Source organism: Lolium perenne, chromosome 7 (genome assembly GCF_019359855.2).
Source record: "Lolium perenne isolate Kyuss_39 chromosome 7, Kyuss_2.0, whole genome shotgun sequence".
Classification (NCBI taxonomy): domain Eukaryota; kingdom Viridiplantae; phylum Streptophyta; class Magnoliopsida; order Poales; family Poaceae; genus Lolium; species Lolium perenne.
This window is the reverse complement of record NC_067250.2, coordinates 73,652,171-73,669,592: the sequence shown is the minus strand read 5'-3', so window position 1 is coordinate 73,669,592 and position 17,422 is coordinate 73,652,171. Positions and strand designations below refer to the sequence as shown.

Genomic DNA, 17,422 nt, shown 5'->3' with positions numbered 1-17,422 from the left:
GAGCAAAAAGGTGACGCGTATATCTTGAGCTTATAAAGTCGTTTTTCATATAAACCGACATTTTTTTTGTGTCGTGTGCAAAAAAGATAATTTTTGGTGTTTTAAAAAATCTTTTCGGAATACATTTATTTATCTTTTTCACACAGGACATAAAAAATGTTAATTTTTCGCAAAACTTGGCTTGCATAGATATAATGTTGACATATACGCGCCAAAAGAAAATTAAGTTTTTTTCTTTTGATATTTTGAAATGTTTTCTCGGGTACAGGAGCATAGGCTTCCTAGTTTAAAAGTGGTTTTATGCTTAAATATAGTATATGAACATACTTAAACTGATGAAATATTACATCTACTACTGTATGATAGTATATGACACGTGTGGAACGATTTTTCCTATTACATGTAAAAATTGAACTTTTTTTTTAAGAATAGGTAACAGTCAAATGTCCATGTCTCATCTTATGATTGGAAGAATAATCGATTTATGGTCAATTAAAAAATAGTTGAGTACCAAATAGACTCCCCATATCTCACAGTTAGATTGCGTTGCATGCCTAGTTTTTCAATCATAGCTCTTGCATGCTCCCGCATGGTCTGCGCGAGCAAACCCTCGCTTCCACAAACACCTTCCCCGACACGCAGGAGTAGTCCTTCCCCTTTCCCTTTCCCTGGCATTGGCGCACAGTGCGAGTCGTCAGAGCAGACACAAAGCCCTTCGATGGCGCAACCCCTTCCAACGACGTTGGGGCTCCCGTTGATGCCGAGCACCTGGTCGCTCCACTCGCTGGAGAAGATACCGTCTGGATCGTACCTGGCCTTCACTTTGAGAAATTCTTGGGCCTTGGGGTACTTGGCGATGACGCCGTCGAACGGTCGAAGGCATAGTTGCGGTTCTTGCCCCAGTGCGGAATGGCGCCGTACTTGTTCAACGCCAGCTGCTCGAGCTCGTCCATCACGTCCGCATGCGCCCGCGGCTCACCCTCCGTGAAGCTCCGGTAGTATGTAAAGTCGAAGATGATGGAGTCCTCAGAGTTGCCGAGGTACGCGGAAGATGACCTCACGTAGCGGAGCAGCACGCCGAGCATGGCGTCCAGGTCACAAAAGGCGCGCGGGTTGTGGTCGCGGAGCTTCTGCACCTCAACGATGTACGCAGGTGCCTTGGAGACGGCGATGCTGAAGCCGGAGCTGTAGAAGAAGGGGCCCGGGATGCGGGGGTCCCATGGACAAGCGTAGTTCTCTGGGCTACTAATGCACGTGCCAGACGCCTGGATGCGGTTCTGGAACCCCACCACCGGAAACCCTTTGAAGGAGCCGTTGGTGGTGAACCCGTTCCCATGCAACTCAAACAACGTGGATGGGACCCTCGCCGCCAGCCACCGGGCGATGTTACTATCATACTTCTCTAGGAAGTCATGCACTGCTCTAGCGGCGGTGAGCATGAGTGTTGGGTTGGCACGGAAGCCGATGTAGTCGTTGAGGCTGTTGCCAGTGGCAGAGCTTGAAAGAAAAACATGGGCGGGCGAAACCAAAGAAGACAGAAAATTGCTCCAAAACTATACATTAGTCAATAATTAATAAGTACTACCTTTGATTCAGCAGATTATCATGCATGAATTGCTAACAAAAAATAGCACAGTAGCATACTAAGAATCAGTTTGACCGTAAGGCATGGATTTACATACTAAAGATCGGCTCTCCGACCTTTTTCGCTTCTAAAATCTTCAATTACACCTTCATAGCTATAAGTTTGTAGAATTTCACCGCAAGTCAGTAGTGACAACAATAGAACGAATTATAAATTAGTCATGTTACCAATTACAAATTGTTACGAAAATTGGCGCAGAAAGAGAATTTTAAGCATTGAGAATTGGGGAAGTGAATTACTTGCAGACTGCAGCGTCACTTGTGCGGTTGTGCCGTGCGTTCAGTAGCTCAACAAACTATTGTAAACAAGAAAATCAGAAGGCGGAGGACTGTGAGGAGGACCATGTGCCGGATCGCTGCTAGCTCTCTGGTCGCACTACAGGAATCCGGCAATATGCCGACGGCCTACGGCCCTCGGCGTAGCACCTACTGGCCCTCGGCGTACACTACGCCGACGGGGCCCCTCGGCGTAGCTCCTCGGGGAAGGTGGGCCTCGGCACATGCCACGTGGCCCTCGGCGTAGCGCCGCCCGTCGGCGTAGACGGAGTGGGCCGACGGCTGGCCCCACCCGTCGGCGTAGTGGCCGTCGGCGCAGGTCGCTAACCGGCACCGTCAAGGTGACGGCCGTTACGGCTACGCCGAGGGCCACACCGTCGGCGTTCGTGGACGCGTGGCGCCACCTGGGCGACCCTGGCGCTCGATACGCCGAGGGCCGGCCCGTCGGCGTACGTGGACGCGTGGCGCGACCTGGGTGACCCTGGCGCTCGGTACGCCGAGGGGCTCACCGTCGGCGTAGCGGTGTGCCTTTTGGTCCATTTTGGATGCGTGGCGCGACCTGGGCGAGCGCACGGTACGCCGAGGGGCTCACCGTCGGCGTAGTGATGTGCATTTTGTCCGTTTTGGACGCGTGGCGCGCCCTGGGCATACCTGGCGTAGCATGTCGACGCTACCCCGAGGGGCTCACCGTCGGCGTAGCATGTGCCATTTGGTGCAATTGCTCGATTTCCTGCTGTTTCGCAAATTTTCCAGATTTGGCAGGATACACAAGCACATATAATTCACATGAAATTCATAGGCATGAAGTGCAAATACATATAACATCAAGTGCATACATAGTGTCATAGTGCCATAGGTTGCATACATAGTGTCATAGTGACATAGGATGCATACATAGTGCCATAGTGTGCATACATGCATGGTGCCATAGTGTGCATAAGATACATGGGACTACTAGAGGAGCTCGTCGCCGCTAAACACCGGCCCGGGCCGATTCCTTCCGGTAGAAGCTGCGGAAGAACCACCGGGAGAAGGACCGGGAGAAGTACCGGGAGAAGTACCGGTAGAAGTACCGGGTGTAGCACCGGGAGAAGGACCACAATGATGAACCGGTGTCATGTCCCTCCCACCACCCTGGTTTCCGGAACATCCCGTTCTCTACACACATGTTCCCGAGATGTTAGCAATTTGCGAGGCAAAGGAAAGCCGTAGTATTCGGTTTGGCGAAGAACTTACCGTTGTTCTCCCATAGTACTCCGCAGCGAAATTTTCCTTCGATGACATGTTTGGCGCCGGCCCCGGAAAGGGAGGCATCGGCCCTAAATCCACTGTCTGTCCAGTTTGATTGGCCACCATCGACGCCTGCAAGATAGTTTACATGTCAGTCTTTGCAGAAATGAAGCATCAAACTAGGGGAAAGTGGGACTTGTCATCATTTGCAAAAACAAAGGTTGGAACTTACATGTATATATGACATGTACTCCATGAACTGCTGCTGGTGCTGGTTGAAGGCCACCTGATATTCTTGATGAGCGGCCACGTAGGCCGCCTCGAAGTCAGGCTACAATTTCACAAATTCATGTCTCGTTAGCACTTAGCAATGTATGAACGAAAGTCGGAAAGAGGATGGAAATGAGGGAAACTTACGTCGTATGCGGGTTGTTGCCGAGCCCGACGGCGAGGCGGGAGAGGGGGGCTGTCCTTGGTGAGTCCCGCCTTGAGACGCGTGAAGGTCGTGGTGAGGGTATGCTTGACGGCCTTGTTCAGCATGGCGAGACGGCCATGCGGCAACCCTCCGGACGATAGGACCAACGACTCCTCGTCGACCTCCGCGCTCATGGGGTCATCCACCTCCGGGTGACGATGCCTCACCATCGCGCAGTAGTTCTCGACGTCCTCGGCGTAGGTGACGAAGTACTCAGGGAGCGAGGGCTGAGGCTGCGAGAAATCGGGCTTCTTAAGCCGTATCTTGTTGTATATCTCGAGGTCAGACATCTCCTCCTCGGGTCCTAACGCGGCCCTCTGCATCGCGAAAGGAAATGTTGTGAGTACCAACTTTGAACATGACGGAAAATAAAATGTATACATACCGTCTTCCCCTTGTAGCGCTCGTAGCTGAGGTTTCCCCCACAGTGTGTGCCACCGTCGCCTCGGTTCTCCGCGTTCCGCCTCGCCACGGCTGCAAAGTCCTCGTCCATCTTGAGCCACCTCGTCCTAACCATCTCCTCCCATGCCTCGGCATGCGGCTCGGCCCAATCGGGGATAACCTGAAAATGCAATACTCAACTCAATCTAATGCAATTGCAACTTAGTAGCAATGTAGAATCTCATTGACATTTTACTCACCGACATGTAGTCCTCCACCGTCATCTCGTACTCGGCCTTAGCATTCTTACCGACAATGTCCGGCTTATGGACCCTCTCGCCTCTCTCTGCCCAGAAGTGACCCGCGGACGTGATCCTTTGGTTGTACCACACCTGCGGTGTCAACCTCTCACAAGTCGCCCGCAAAGTCCTGTTCGCGGCCGTCTCCTCAACCTCGGGCGCCACACGATAAAAACACTTCAATCATGCAAAAAACAATTGTGAGATTCATGAGTTAGAACATTGGGGTCATCAAATATGAACGAAGCTCGAGAAAATATGTCTTACCCAAAACTTTCTCATCACGGCCTCAGCAGCCGTCGGGAAGCCTACACCAGGGGCACTCTCGTAGTCCGTCCAAGTAGTGGCTAGCTTCTTCTCGCCAGCTGGGACAGTGCCGAGGGGATAGTACTTGCCCGGCCAGAACTTCCTAAGCAAAGCTCCAATCATGCTGCTAGGCAGGCGCCCCTTGACCCCCGGAGGAAATGTCCAATTGCTGCACATGAAAATCAAACATTAGCACATGAAAATCAAACATTAGTACATGAAAATCGAAATTGCCAAATTAGTACACTTACTCAGGGCCAGCAGGAATAATAAGGGTCTTCGCCTCATGGGTCTTAGGCTCCTTCCTCTCGTCGGGGACTCTCGCTTCCCCACGAATCTTCAGTGGCTTCGGCCGCCCATCCTCCTCCGGAGTCTCAACCCCGCGGCTAGAGTCCTCCTCGGCTCTAGACTCCGTCTCCGCCTCCTCTCTAGACGGCCCCTCCAAAAAGAACTCGGAAGCAACGTCGCCTGAAGCCGAGGGTGGTGGCTCAAAGTCCGGTCCTCCCCAGCCACCTCCACCTCCACCTCCTCCCAAGCCACCTCCAGCTCCACCACCTTGTCCCCATCCTCGTCCTCGTCCTCGTCCTCGTCCTCCTCCTCCTCCCGCGCCGTCCTCGTAATGCGGATTGCGACGCGGTGCCCTCTCACTCCTTCTAACATTGTTCTTGCGTTGTTGCATCTTCTTAAGCAAGCTCGACGAGTCCTCCTTGCCGCCGCTCATATTGTTCAATCACCTGCATTGAGAAAGAGAAAACAATTAAGAAGCATGTTGAAAAATATATAAATAGTAAGCATAAAGATACTAAACAATTAAGAAGCATGTTCAAAAATATATAAATACTAAGCATAAAGATACTAAACAATAAAGAAGCATGTTGAAAAAAATATAAATACTAAGCATAAAGATACTAAACAAATAAGAAGCATGTTGAAATATAAACACATAAAAGACCCTCACCAGCCGTCATCAATCTCATCGTCAATCTCATTTTGTTTCTCCTTGCCACTATCACTATCACTATCTTTTGAGTAGTAAGTTGGATCTTGATAGACGGGTGGAGGCTCATCATCGCTATCATCTTCCACTTGTAACTTCTCGAGCATATCTATGTCCTTTAGATCCACCACTGATTCACCACGAGTTTCTGCATCGTTCCTGAGGTCCTCTTCAAGAACACATTCTAACTCAAAGTGCCCGAAGTCCTCTTCCTCTTGATAGAAAATTCCCTCGTATGTTACAGGGTCAATGTTGTTGTAATCGTCCTCGGAGGGAATCGGTAGGTTACCATGTGGCGATACCTGGAACACGACTTCCCAACCGTTGAGGGCCGCTTTCTGGCATGGGTACGGCAAATAATAAACTTGCTTGGCTTGGTGAGCAACAATATAGACATCGGCTCCGGTATAGGTGGTGGAAGGCTTAACTTCAACTAACCCAATGGACTTGGTAATTCTCTGTCCACCTCTTGGGTCGAACCAATGACACTTGAACACAACGAGATTGAGTTGTTTGTTTGTACGATTGAAGGTCAGCTCGTATACATTCTCTAACCTCCCGTAGTAATCAAAGGTATCGGATCCTTTAGTGAAGACACCAGTATTTATCGTTTTTGGATTCGCCCGGCCCTTCTGGTGTGTCTCTGTATGGAATCGAAACACATTCACGTCATACTTCTCATACTTCATGACGTCACGGTTACAACCTTGGGAAACACATCTCAACTCATCTGTCATCTCAACGTTTGCATCAGCTCCCTACAAGCACGGTTCAAATTTGTTGTGTGCATTAGTTACGTGGAATAACAGGGACAAGTCACATATTGGTAGGTAAGAGGGACAGCTTAGACATTACTTTTTTCATGAACCAAGACACAAAGTTTATTTTTACTTAGGAGCACCCTCTTTCGGTAGAGTCTCCAACTCCGCGCCCGTGGGATCGCGCGGAAGCCACCACTGTTCATCCGTGAATTCGCTGAAAGGATACAATAAGCATTAGACCGAGTTGAGTGTAGGTGATCGAAACTAGATACAATAAGCATTACACCATGTTACCTAATGAAATCGTGACCGCCATCGTGCGTCGTCCCCCCACCACTTCCTTCATGTTCATAAGCACATAGAGCATTATGCAATCCTTCTCTTCCCTCTCCAATCTATATTTTTGTCCTTTACCAGCCTTGCCACCGGGACATTGGAATAGTTGAAGCTTGGGGTCATTCATGGGCACGTCGACATTGTAACGAGAGACCGGGTTATGCAGAGTGGGAACTTCATCAGGATAGTACATTGTTGCGGCATCTGCCATCTCCCGAAGGCACGTTGCCTCAGCTATGCATGCTTCAATCTTGGCTTTGTTTCCAGTTATCTTCCGAATATACTTGAACTCTCTCTCAATACAAAACTGCCACCGAAACTGCACTTTGGGCCACCCAAGAGTGCCTCGTTTGCGAGGTGCACAATGAGATGTGCCATCGGAGTAAAGAAGCCTGGCGGAAAGATCATCTCCAAATTGCATAGCAACTCCGGCACTTGAACTTGCAGCTTCTCAATAACCTTAGGACATATCTGCTTAGCACAGAGCGTGCGGAAGAAATGGCTCAACTCCGCGAGCACTCGCCATATTTTCTCGGGGAGATACCCTCGAAGCATCACCGGCATCAGCCGCTCAATCCATATATGATAGTCGTGACTCTTGAGCCCGGTGACTTTTCCCGTCGAAAGATTGACTCCCTTGCTCATATTCGAACAATAACCAGCAGGGACCATCACAACGTATTTTAGCCACTTGAATGCCTCCTTCTTTTGGATGGAATCAAGGCAGAAGTCGGCGTGCGGCTTGAACCAATTCTTTCGACGGCCAGTAGGACGTTGCATGTGTAATTTCTTCCTATCACAGAGCTTCTCAACATCGACTCTAGCCTTGACATTATCCTTTGACTTCCCGGGAATGTTTAGGCACGTGTGAAATAAGGACTCCGCGACATTCTTTACGGTGTGCATCACATCGATGTTATGGGGAAGTTCGAGGTCCTTGTAATACTCGAGCTTCGTTAAGGCTGCCTCGTGAGTCCAGTTGTGCGTTACACCAGATCCCTCAAATTGATGGCCAGCTTCCGATGCCGCTGGCACGAGAGCACGTAGCTCGGCATCAACAGCTATACCATCGAACTTTGGCACCTCTGTTACTTCATGCACAACTTTGCCTTTCTTGAAGTTCTTTTTGTCTTCTCTGAACGGATGCCTCCGTTTGAGGTACTGCCGATTCGTGTCAAACGCAACATACTTGCGACCCTTATTTAGCCAAAGGAACTCAAGTCGATGCCTGCACACTGGGCATGGCCATTTACCAGCTGTACACCATCCGCATGTTAGGGCGTACCCGGGCATCTCATGCATGGTATACTGCAACCAAACTTTCATGTAGAAGTTTGTCTTCGATGCTCGGTCGTACGTCAACGTCCCGTGGTGCCAAGAATGGTTCAAATCTTCCACAATCGGCTGCATGTAGACACTCAAGTTCTTCCCCGAGTAATGGGGCCCTGGAATGATCAGCGACAGAAACATGGTCTTCCTCGTTCCGACAAACTATATGGTGAAACGGGCCGTTTCCTACTCATTTCCCCTAAAAGCCATAGAACTCCGGACGATATAGCCCTGTTCGTGAAGGGTTTTCCAAGATAACTGCCGTATCCCAGTTCCGTCTTTTGCAGTGGTTACTAGGACACATAAAATGACGCCACGCGGCTCCGCTCGATTTTTTGGCTCCGTTTGCTTTGCCAACTGCGCAAAACGGGGCCGCCGGGACATGCGGTATGGCCGTACCGGGCGCGCGCGTGCACCCGTCCGCCAACGCGCGAAACGGAAAACATTTAGCACATAAAATGACGCGTCCTCGACCTAAAAACATTTTTCCCTCTATTTATTGAGCGAAGGAAAGTGTCGCCCTAGTTCAAATCCGGTCAGTTTCCAGCGGATTCGGCGGGGCACCGCAGGAAGCGGGTGGGATTCCCAGATGGCTTCCGCGCGCATATGGCATGTGATAGGTGGTGCGTAGGAGGTATCCTACCACTGCGCGGAGGTCCCGCGCGATACTGAAATGCGCACCTTGTAGCTGCTTCACAAAAACAAGCCCTTCCGGCACCCCGAAAATGGAAAACCGTCGCCCGTGGTTCGGATTGGAAATCCACGACCGGGGCCTTGCTTCCCATCCTAAGGCCCACGCACGTGCCAAATATGGCCTCGTTCCGACAAACTATGTGGTGAAACGGGCCGTTTCCTACTCATTTCCCCTAAAAGCCATAGAACTCCAGACGAGATAGCCCTGTTCGTGAAGGGTTTTCCAAGATAATTGCCGTATCCCAGTTCCGTCTTTTGCAGTGGTTACTAGGACACATAAAATGACGCCACGCGGCTCCGCTCGATTTTTTTGGCTCCGTTTGCTTTGCCAACTGCGCAAAACGGGGCCGCCGGGACATGCGGTATGGCCGTACCGGGCGCGCGCGTGCACCCGTCCGCCAACGCGCGAAACGGAAAACATTTAGCACATAAAATGACGCGTCCTCGACCTAAAAACATTTTTCCCTCCATTTATTGAGCGAAGGAAAGTGTCGCCCCAGTTCAAATCCGGTCAGTTTCCAGCGGATTCGGCAGGGCACCGCAGGAAGCGGGTGGGATTCCCAGATGGCTTCCGCGCGCATATGGTATGTGATAGGTGGTGCGTAGGAGGTATCCTACCGCTGCGCGGAGGTCCCGCGCGATACTGAAATGCGCACCATGTAGCTGCTTCACAAAAAAAGCCCTTTCGGCACCCCGAAAATGGAAAAACCGTCGCCCGTGGTTCGGATTGGAAATCCGCAACCGATGCCTTGCTTCCCATCCTAAGGCCCACGCACGTGCCAAATATGGCCTCGTTCCGACAAACTATGTGGTGAAACGGGCCATTTCCTACTCATTTCCCCTAAAAGCCATAGAACTCCGGACGAGATAGCCCTGTTCGTGAAGGGTTTTCCAAGATAATTGCCGTATCCCAGTTCCGTCTTTTGCAGTGGTTACTAGGACACATAAAATGACGCCACGCGGCTCCGCTCAATTTTTTGGCTCCGTTTGCTTTGCCAACTGCGCAAAACGGGGCCGCCGGGACATGCGGTATGGTCGTACCGGGCGCGCGCGTGCACCCGTCCGCCAACGCGCGAAACGGAAAACATTTAGCACATAAAATGACGCGTCACACTTGTACATATATGTTAGGGGCAGATGCAAGTTTTCCAACAATTCTGACGCTCCGGTGATCTGTATCTTGGGAAACCCTAGGGCGGGGACCCCGTAGATCTACCCCTATAGCTTTCTCCGTGCGAGAGATTACCAATGTAATTTTTTACTTGTTTTGGTTTATTTAGGACATATGTACATGGAAACCATAGGTTGGGCATACTTTACCATAAAATAGGCTCCATTTGAGCCGTGGCGAGAGTTTCCACATACAGATCCTGGATTTTACCAAGTGTTAGCCCATGTATGCGGAAATCATCAACAACGGGTACATCCAAGGTTAGCCAAACCTTACATCACACTTGTACACATATGTTATGGGCATATGCAAGTTTTCCAGCGATTCCGACGATCCGATGGTCTGTATCTTGAAAAAACCCTAGGGCGGGGACCCCGCAGATCTACCCCTATAGCTTTCTCCGTGTGAGGGTTTACCAATGGACTTTTTTACTTGCTTTGGTTTGTTTAGGACATATGTACATGGAAACCATAGGTTGGGCATACTTTACCATAAAATAGGCTCTGTTTGAGCCGTGGCGGGAGTTTCCACATACAGATCCTGCATTTCACCAAGTGTTAGCCCATGTATGCGGAAATCGTCAACGCCGGGTACATGCAAGGTTAGAAAAACCTTACATCACACTTGTACACATATGTTAGGGACAAATGCAAGTTTTCAAGTGATTCCGACGCTCCGGTGATCTGTATCTTGGGAAACCCTAGGCCGGGGACCCTGCAGATCTACCCCTATAGCTTTTTCCGTGCGAGGGTTTAGCAATGGATTTTTTTATTTTCTTTGCTTTGTTTAGGACATATGCACATGGAAACCATAGGTTTGGAATGAAATAGGCCCCGGATGAGCCGTAGCAGGAGTTTCCACATACATATCCTGGATTTTTCCAAGTGCGGGCCCATGTATGCGGAAATCATCAACGCCGGGTACATGCAAGGTTAGACAAACCTTACATCACACTTGTACACATATGTTAGGGACAAATGCAAGTTTTCCAGCGATTCCGACGCTCCAGTGATCTGTATCTTGGGAAACCCTAGGGCGGGGACCCTGCAGATCTACCCCTATAGCTTTTTTCCGTGCGAGGGTTTACCAATGGATTTTTTTATTTTCTTTGCTTTGTTTAGGACATATGCACATGGAAACCATAGGTTTGGAATAAAATAGGCCACAGATGAGCCGTAGCAGGAGTTTTCACATACAGATCCTGGATTTTACCAAGTGCGGGCCAATGTATGCGGAAATCGTCAACGCCGGATACATGCAAGGTTAGACAAACCTTACATCACAATTGTACACATATGTTAGGGACAAATGCAAGTTTTCAAGCGATTTCGACGCTCCGGTGATCTGTATCTTGGAAAACCCTAGGGCGGGGACCCTGCAGATCTACCCCTATAGCTTTCTCCGTGCGAGGGTTTACCAATGGATTTTTTTATTTGCTTTGCTTTGTTTAGGACATATGCACATGGAAACCATAGGTTTGGAATGAAATAGGCCCCGGATGAGCCGTAGCAGGAGTTTCCACATACAAATCCTAGATTTTACCAAGTGTGGGCCCATGTATGCGGAAATCGTCAACGCCGGGTACATGCAAGGTTAGACAAACCTTACATCACACTTGTACACATATGTTAGGGACAAATGCAAGTTTTCAAGCGATTCCGACGCTCCGGTGATCTGTATCTTGGGAAACCCTAGGCCGGGACCTTGCAGATCTACCCCTATAGCTTTTTTCGTGCGAGGGTTCACCAATGGATTTTTTTAATTTCTTTGCTTTGTTTAGGACATATGCACATGGAAACCATAGGTTTGGAATGAAATAGGCCCCGGATGAGCCGTAGCAGGAGTTTCCAGCGATTCGGACGCTCCGGTGGTTTGTATCTAGGGAAACCCTAGGGGGCGAGGACCCCGCAAATCTACCCCTAGGGTTAGGGTTAGGGTTAGAGTTAGGGTTAGCAATGGACTGTTTTCCTTTGTTTTAGGACATATGTACATCGATAGCAGATGTTGGGCCTACTGGATCCCGTCGACCCGTCTACGAAGAGCGTCACTCGTGGGATCTACATAAGCCATCTACCATTTTTTTCTTTAAAAAAGTAACTATTTTTACATAATTCATACTAGTACATAAATAAAACAAACATAATATAAAGTTAATGACCGAGAAGAAAAAAAGAAAAAAAAATGTGTATGCCGAGGGTGGCCGTCGGCATAGGTGGGTGATGCCCTATGCCGAGGGTGGCCCTCGGCGCCTCGCTGACGCCGTGACCGGGCCGTCACGGCCGGAGCGGGACCGGAGCACATGCTAGTGCTACGCCGACGGCCTTTAGTACGCCGAGGGTGGCCGTCGGCGTAGCCCTCTCTACGCCGAGGGTATGTCTACGCCGAGGGGCTCGATGGGCCGCTGCCATGGACCGGACGTACGCCGACGGCCCCGACATTTGGCCGTCGGCGTACGCCACGGCCGTCGGCGCAGCGAGCCATTCCTGTAGTGTCGCCTACCGGCCTGCCGCTTGCGCCTCCTGCCTGGTACTTAGCCGCTTAGGGTTGGGGGCTTGGGGCCTGGCCACCTGGGCACCTTGGCTAGCTTTCCGTCGCTTCGGCCTGATGGAAGGGACGGTCGCACGTCGCCGGTCGCTGGGACAAGCAGTCCAGCTGCTATTACCCGCCGCTCGGTCGCCGGAACTGACGCCATCGATGGGGAATTGAGGATACTAACGGGAAGCCACGCGACTATGCGAGGAACTGAATCGTGAACACTCTGGAAACGGAAACGATGTGTTTCTCGGCCTCTCATGTAAACTGGGCTACCTAAGTGGTGGGCTTTTTACACATGCGACATAGCTATAGGAAAGAAATTCACTCCAGGGCTGGGCGGGCCATGGCCCAGTTTTGCCCTAACTAAGCTCCGCCAGTGGCTGTTGCCCGGTGTAGAGGCAGTGACACGGTCGTCCGAGCGGTAGATGACCTTTCGCAGCCACGGCAGCCACGTCATGTCGCCGAACTCGTGCAGATCACCCCACACTGCCGCCTGCACCGCGAAATCACTGTCGTCGCGCTTCTCGAGCGTCACCGATCGCTTGAACATCGGCTGCAACTTCAGTGTAACCTGCACATTGCCCATATATGTTAGCGATTGCCGAGCAAATCTTTTTGAGGAAAAGCAGACAACTTTATATTTTAATTAATTATAGAAAGTTGGCTCGGTTTATGGAGAAAACCAGGGCTGAAAACCATGCAACACCACCCCACAAACAAGAGAACAACATAACAAAGAGGAGAGTGGTATCATTTTATTACCCCAGGGCAACTATGACTACTAGTTAAGAACTTTAAGATTCATGCATGGTTGAACAGCAGATCGTATACTACTGTATATAGGCGTGTGCGTGAATGCATCCGAAGCATTTGATTGCGTAGAAAGCCAAGTACAGGTACACTTGCTAGTACGTACCTGGGATACGACGCCAAGAACACCGAGGGACACCTTGACACGGCGTCGAGGTCGGGGTCGCCAATGCCGAGCTCCCTCACAACGGCGAAACCCTGGCTAGCCGGCGCCGGCGTGACGATCCTCATTCCTACCACGTACTCGTGCACGGCGCTTCCCTTGCCCCACAATGAGCTACCGTGGGCACCCGTCGCCAGGAGTCCACCGATGGTCAGGCCGGTCCAGTAGGGGGAGTGAGGCAGCGCTAGCCCGGCCGCGGCAGCGTCCTGGATCAGATCCTTGAGCAGCATGCCGCTCTCCACCGTCATCAAGCCGCTGGAGGTGTCGACGCTCACCGTCCGGTTGAGGCGCGCCGTGCTGATGATCGTGCCGTCGCTGCCGCCAGGGCAGGCTAGCTTGGGGAAGCTGTGGGAGTGCTTGGTGGCCGCCTTGACCTTACCCTTGGCCGCGGCAGCGGCTGCCACAGCTGCGACGAGCTCCTGCTCTGTGCTTGGGAAGGTGGCGTTGGCCGCACGGCAGATGGTGCGGTCCGGGAAGGAGCCGTACGCATTGGTCACGGTGCAGTTGGACGTGCCATGTGCGCAGGCCACCGGCTCAGGCGACGAACTCGATCTAGCAACGGCGAGGAGAAGACCGAGGAGGAGAACCACCAGGACCATTCCACTTTCCATAGCTCTTTCACCTGTAATGTTCCGAATCTCTCTTGTGGAAGGTTAGAACGAATGTGTGGATTTAGCCGTTTGGTTTTATTTATAATAAATCAGAGCGACATCGTGTTTCGAGGAGAACGAATGTATAATGACCGGCAAGGTCGGCATGGCCAGCTTTGGCTGGAGCTTCCTCACGTGTTAATTCACAATCCACACAAAGTCAATGGATGCTCCCCTACGCATATGCTATCTCCATTTCAAAGCCAATGGATGATCGAATAAATGGTTGAAGATCCTTGCTTATTTTCCGTACCGCTATTTATTTGTTAATCTGCAACTTGTTGCTTTGCGCTTGCCAACTATACGTTTAGACTACTCATAATGGGAGTAACTAAGATAGTAATATAGAGCTACATGCATTGCCAACTACTAGTTTTTTTTGGAAACGGAGGCAAAAGCTTTGCCTCATCCATTAATTAAGAAGAGGGTGCCCGGTTTTTAGGAGAAAACCGGGCAAAACCTACAACAACCGGGCCAAGCCCACACAAACAACACACGCACCTAGACCACAAAGCGACTTCAACAATCAATCAACACGACACCCCAACGCCGCGCCGAAAAAACGAAACATCGACACTAGAACAACTCAATATCGACACTAGAACAACTCAACATCGACACTAGAACAACTCAACGAAACCCTCAAAGGACATGAACGAAAGAATAAAGAGCATAGCTCATGCTGCCACGAGCGCCTTTCCTATGGCGCTACTCTTCTTATCTTTGCACCTAAGCGACTTCTTCTTAGAGCAATCACTCACCTTCTTGCCTTTGTCCTTGATAGTCGTTCCGGTTAGGAGGCAAGCGATCGCCCTTCCACATCCAGGGATCGAATTCTCCACTTTGCTGAGCAAGTCACAAAGCTCTTTCGCAAATTGAACATCCGGATTATGTGTCGGCGGTGGTAGAATAGGCACATGAGACACAGCCGATTGCTCTAGCTGCTTCACTGACAAAGGTGAATCTGAATTTGGTCGCACACACGAGGTCAGCGGCAAGTCCACCTTCATGTGCTCCGCTGAAATAGGCAAAGCAGGGCTCGCACATAGCTCTTCAAGGTCTGGCATAATCTGCAACACCGGAGACGCAACCATGGCGATGGTTTCTTCCTCAACGATACAGGGACCATGAGGCAAGGAGGACAACGACGACAAAGAACTATCGCCAACACGAGGAGAGAAACAGCCATAGAGCTCTTCTCCCTAGTCTTCCATAAGGCCAACATCAAGCTCACCAGGAGGACACGAGGAAGGACCAGTCTTCATCAAAGGCGGCACAAGAGAGAGCTTGCACAAAGCAGCCTCCGCGCGCTCCACTAAGCTCTCAAAGCGCGTCAGGAAGCCTTGCAGCACCTCCGTCTGAGCTGGTAGAAAGGACTGCAATACCACATCAGAGCCAGCGGGAGCAGAGACAACTGACTCCCAGGACCGACAACAATCTGCCTTAGGTGGGACTGTGGATCCCATCGAGCCCTCACAAGAAGCTGAAGCTTGACGATGAGCGGTGCCGAGGCAGGTCACCGGTGGTGCAGCAAGACATGCCAGCGAGCTGAGTGGACGCCAGGGATTACGGCATTCCAGCGCACGGTGGCCATTCTCCAAACAACAGGCACACCGAAAAGGATCTTTGCAAACAACCGCACGATGACCATGAGAGAGGCATCTACAACACCTACCAAAGAGCCACGTCGGGATGGGGCGAGGGAGCGATGTCGGGGTCGGTGATGCCGAACGACGTGGACCGCGTCGGGGCAGCACCTCTTGCCATCCCCCGCTAACCTCCACCTTACGCCCTGAGCTTGGCTGAGATGGTTGATGGTCGAAAGACAAGCTTTTAGAAGCCTGCGGCGTCAACGGAGCCAACTCCTCTTTATCGCGCTCATCGTCCCCGTCGGTGAGGGAGGCCCACAACCTAGGCTGCAGCTTCGGAGGGTGCACATCCATGCCGCGATGTCTCGCGACCTCACATAGCTCAGGCTGTGCTGGAGGCGGGGAGGAGATCCCACAGGAGCTTATCCCCACAAGAACATCGGTGGCTGATGATGCTGGCAGAATGGGTGACATCGGGGCCGACAGGGTGTGAGCCGGTGGAGATCGGCAGCCGTCTGGACGAAGAGAGGTCGTCGTGGAGACCTCGAAGCTAGTCTCGCCGACAGCAGAAGAGGCCGGACGGCGGAGATCCGGGCAGCGGGGACGCGCACCCAGCCTGCGCGGGCGACGTCGCGAGACCACCATGCCCAGCCCCACCTACATGCCGAGGCAACGAACGGTAGAGGAGATCTTGGACAGGAAATCGCGGAGGCGCCGGAAGGGGAGGATCTCTGCACGCGGACCTTGCCGCGAGCGAGGCAGCAGACAGGCGAGCTCGAAGTGGCCGGTAGGAGCGGCGCCGGCAGACCTTACGGTCGCACCGAACCGGAGGTGGCGACGGGAGCCAAGCGCCTTCTCCTCGCCAGCCCTTCTGGTCGCGCCGATCTGGAAGCAGCTCCTGCAGCGGCCAGCGGGGACGAGGTCGTGGCAGCGGATGGATGGAGGGCTGAAAGCCGGGGAGGTCGCAGCTGCGGCGGCCGGAACGCAAGCGTCAGGGCACGCGGCGGCGGCGGCTGGAACCCTAGCGGACGGGTGCGTCGCGGGAGGCCCCCTCGTTCCCCACCCTCACTCGCGGCTGGAACTACTAGTCAAATTGATGATATGACATGACATTGAATGAAGAAATAGATGGTTGTGGCAACTAGCTATGTTACCATAACATCACACTTTTCAATGTAGAATGAGTCTACAAGCTAATTAATACACTCACTCATGATACTACATCTAAATTACTATGCACTATAAAGGTAATAACATAGGCTAGTGTCATATGCATGACACTACTCGATGTTACTCCCCACTATAACTAGTCTTAAACTTCTAATCCAAATACACGGCTGGCGAGTATATATGAAAACGACCATAGGGCCATTCATTGTGTATAGAATTAGATTGTGATCGGATTGTATTTTGTAGATCTCGGATCGGGTTGTGAGGTGAGAAGTTTCATCGGATCTGGGGTTCTCTCTTCCAGTGAGTGGCTACGCGTTACTAGACTACACTGGCTTGTTGTCTCGCATTTTAAAAAAAAATATAAGGCCTAAGCCCAGCTTAGGCCACGCATTTTGATACTCCGTATTTATGTTTTTTTTTCTTCTTAACCTTACATTTGTTTTATTGGTGTGCCTCTCCTGACTACCATCATATTAGATTTGTAGCTGCAGATCGTTAGGAAAGTCTGCAAGTTGTTTTATTTGAAGTCCTTAGGTTAGACAATCTTGTGGGGTCCATTTTCTCATCTGCAGTGACATCTGTGTGTCTCGTAAAGACGGAATAT

At 51.1% G+C, this 17,422-nt stretch overlaps 1 protein-coding gene and 1 pseudogene across 1 annotated transcript; both read right to left on the bottom strand.

Moving 5' to 3' along the window:
- Positions 1-492: 492 nt before the first annotated feature.
- On the bottom strand, positions 493-14,075 carry LOC127315916 (probable L-gulonolactone oxidase 4; annotated as a pseudogene).
- LOC139833067 (uncharacterized) lies at positions 2,071-5,332 on the bottom strand. The gene is made up of 5 exons (XM_071823219.1): positions 4,863-5,332; positions 4,573-4,780; positions 4,267-4,482; positions 4,007-4,187; positions 2,071-2,243 (listed from the first exon to the last, which is right to left on the bottom strand). Exons 1-5 carry the CDS (start codon positions 5,330-5,332, stop codon positions 2,071-2,073), a joined length of 1,248 nt encoding a protein of 415 aa, XP_071679320.1.
- Positions 14,076-17,422: the final 3,347 nt, after the last annotated feature.

Coding starts and splice junctions, on each gene's coding strand:
- LOC139833067 (XM_071823219.1), bottom strand. CDS start 5,332: ATGAGCGGCGGCAAGGAGGACTCGTCGAGCTTGCTTAAGAAGATGCAA. Junction 4,483..4,572: donor CCGTGATGAGAAAGTTTTGG/GTAAGACATATT, acceptor GCATGATTGAAG/TGTTTTTATCGTGTGGCGCC. Junction 4,188..4,266: donor CGGTGGAGGACTACATGTCG/GTGAGTAAAATG, acceptor TTGCATTTTCAG/GTTATCCCCGATTGGGCCGA.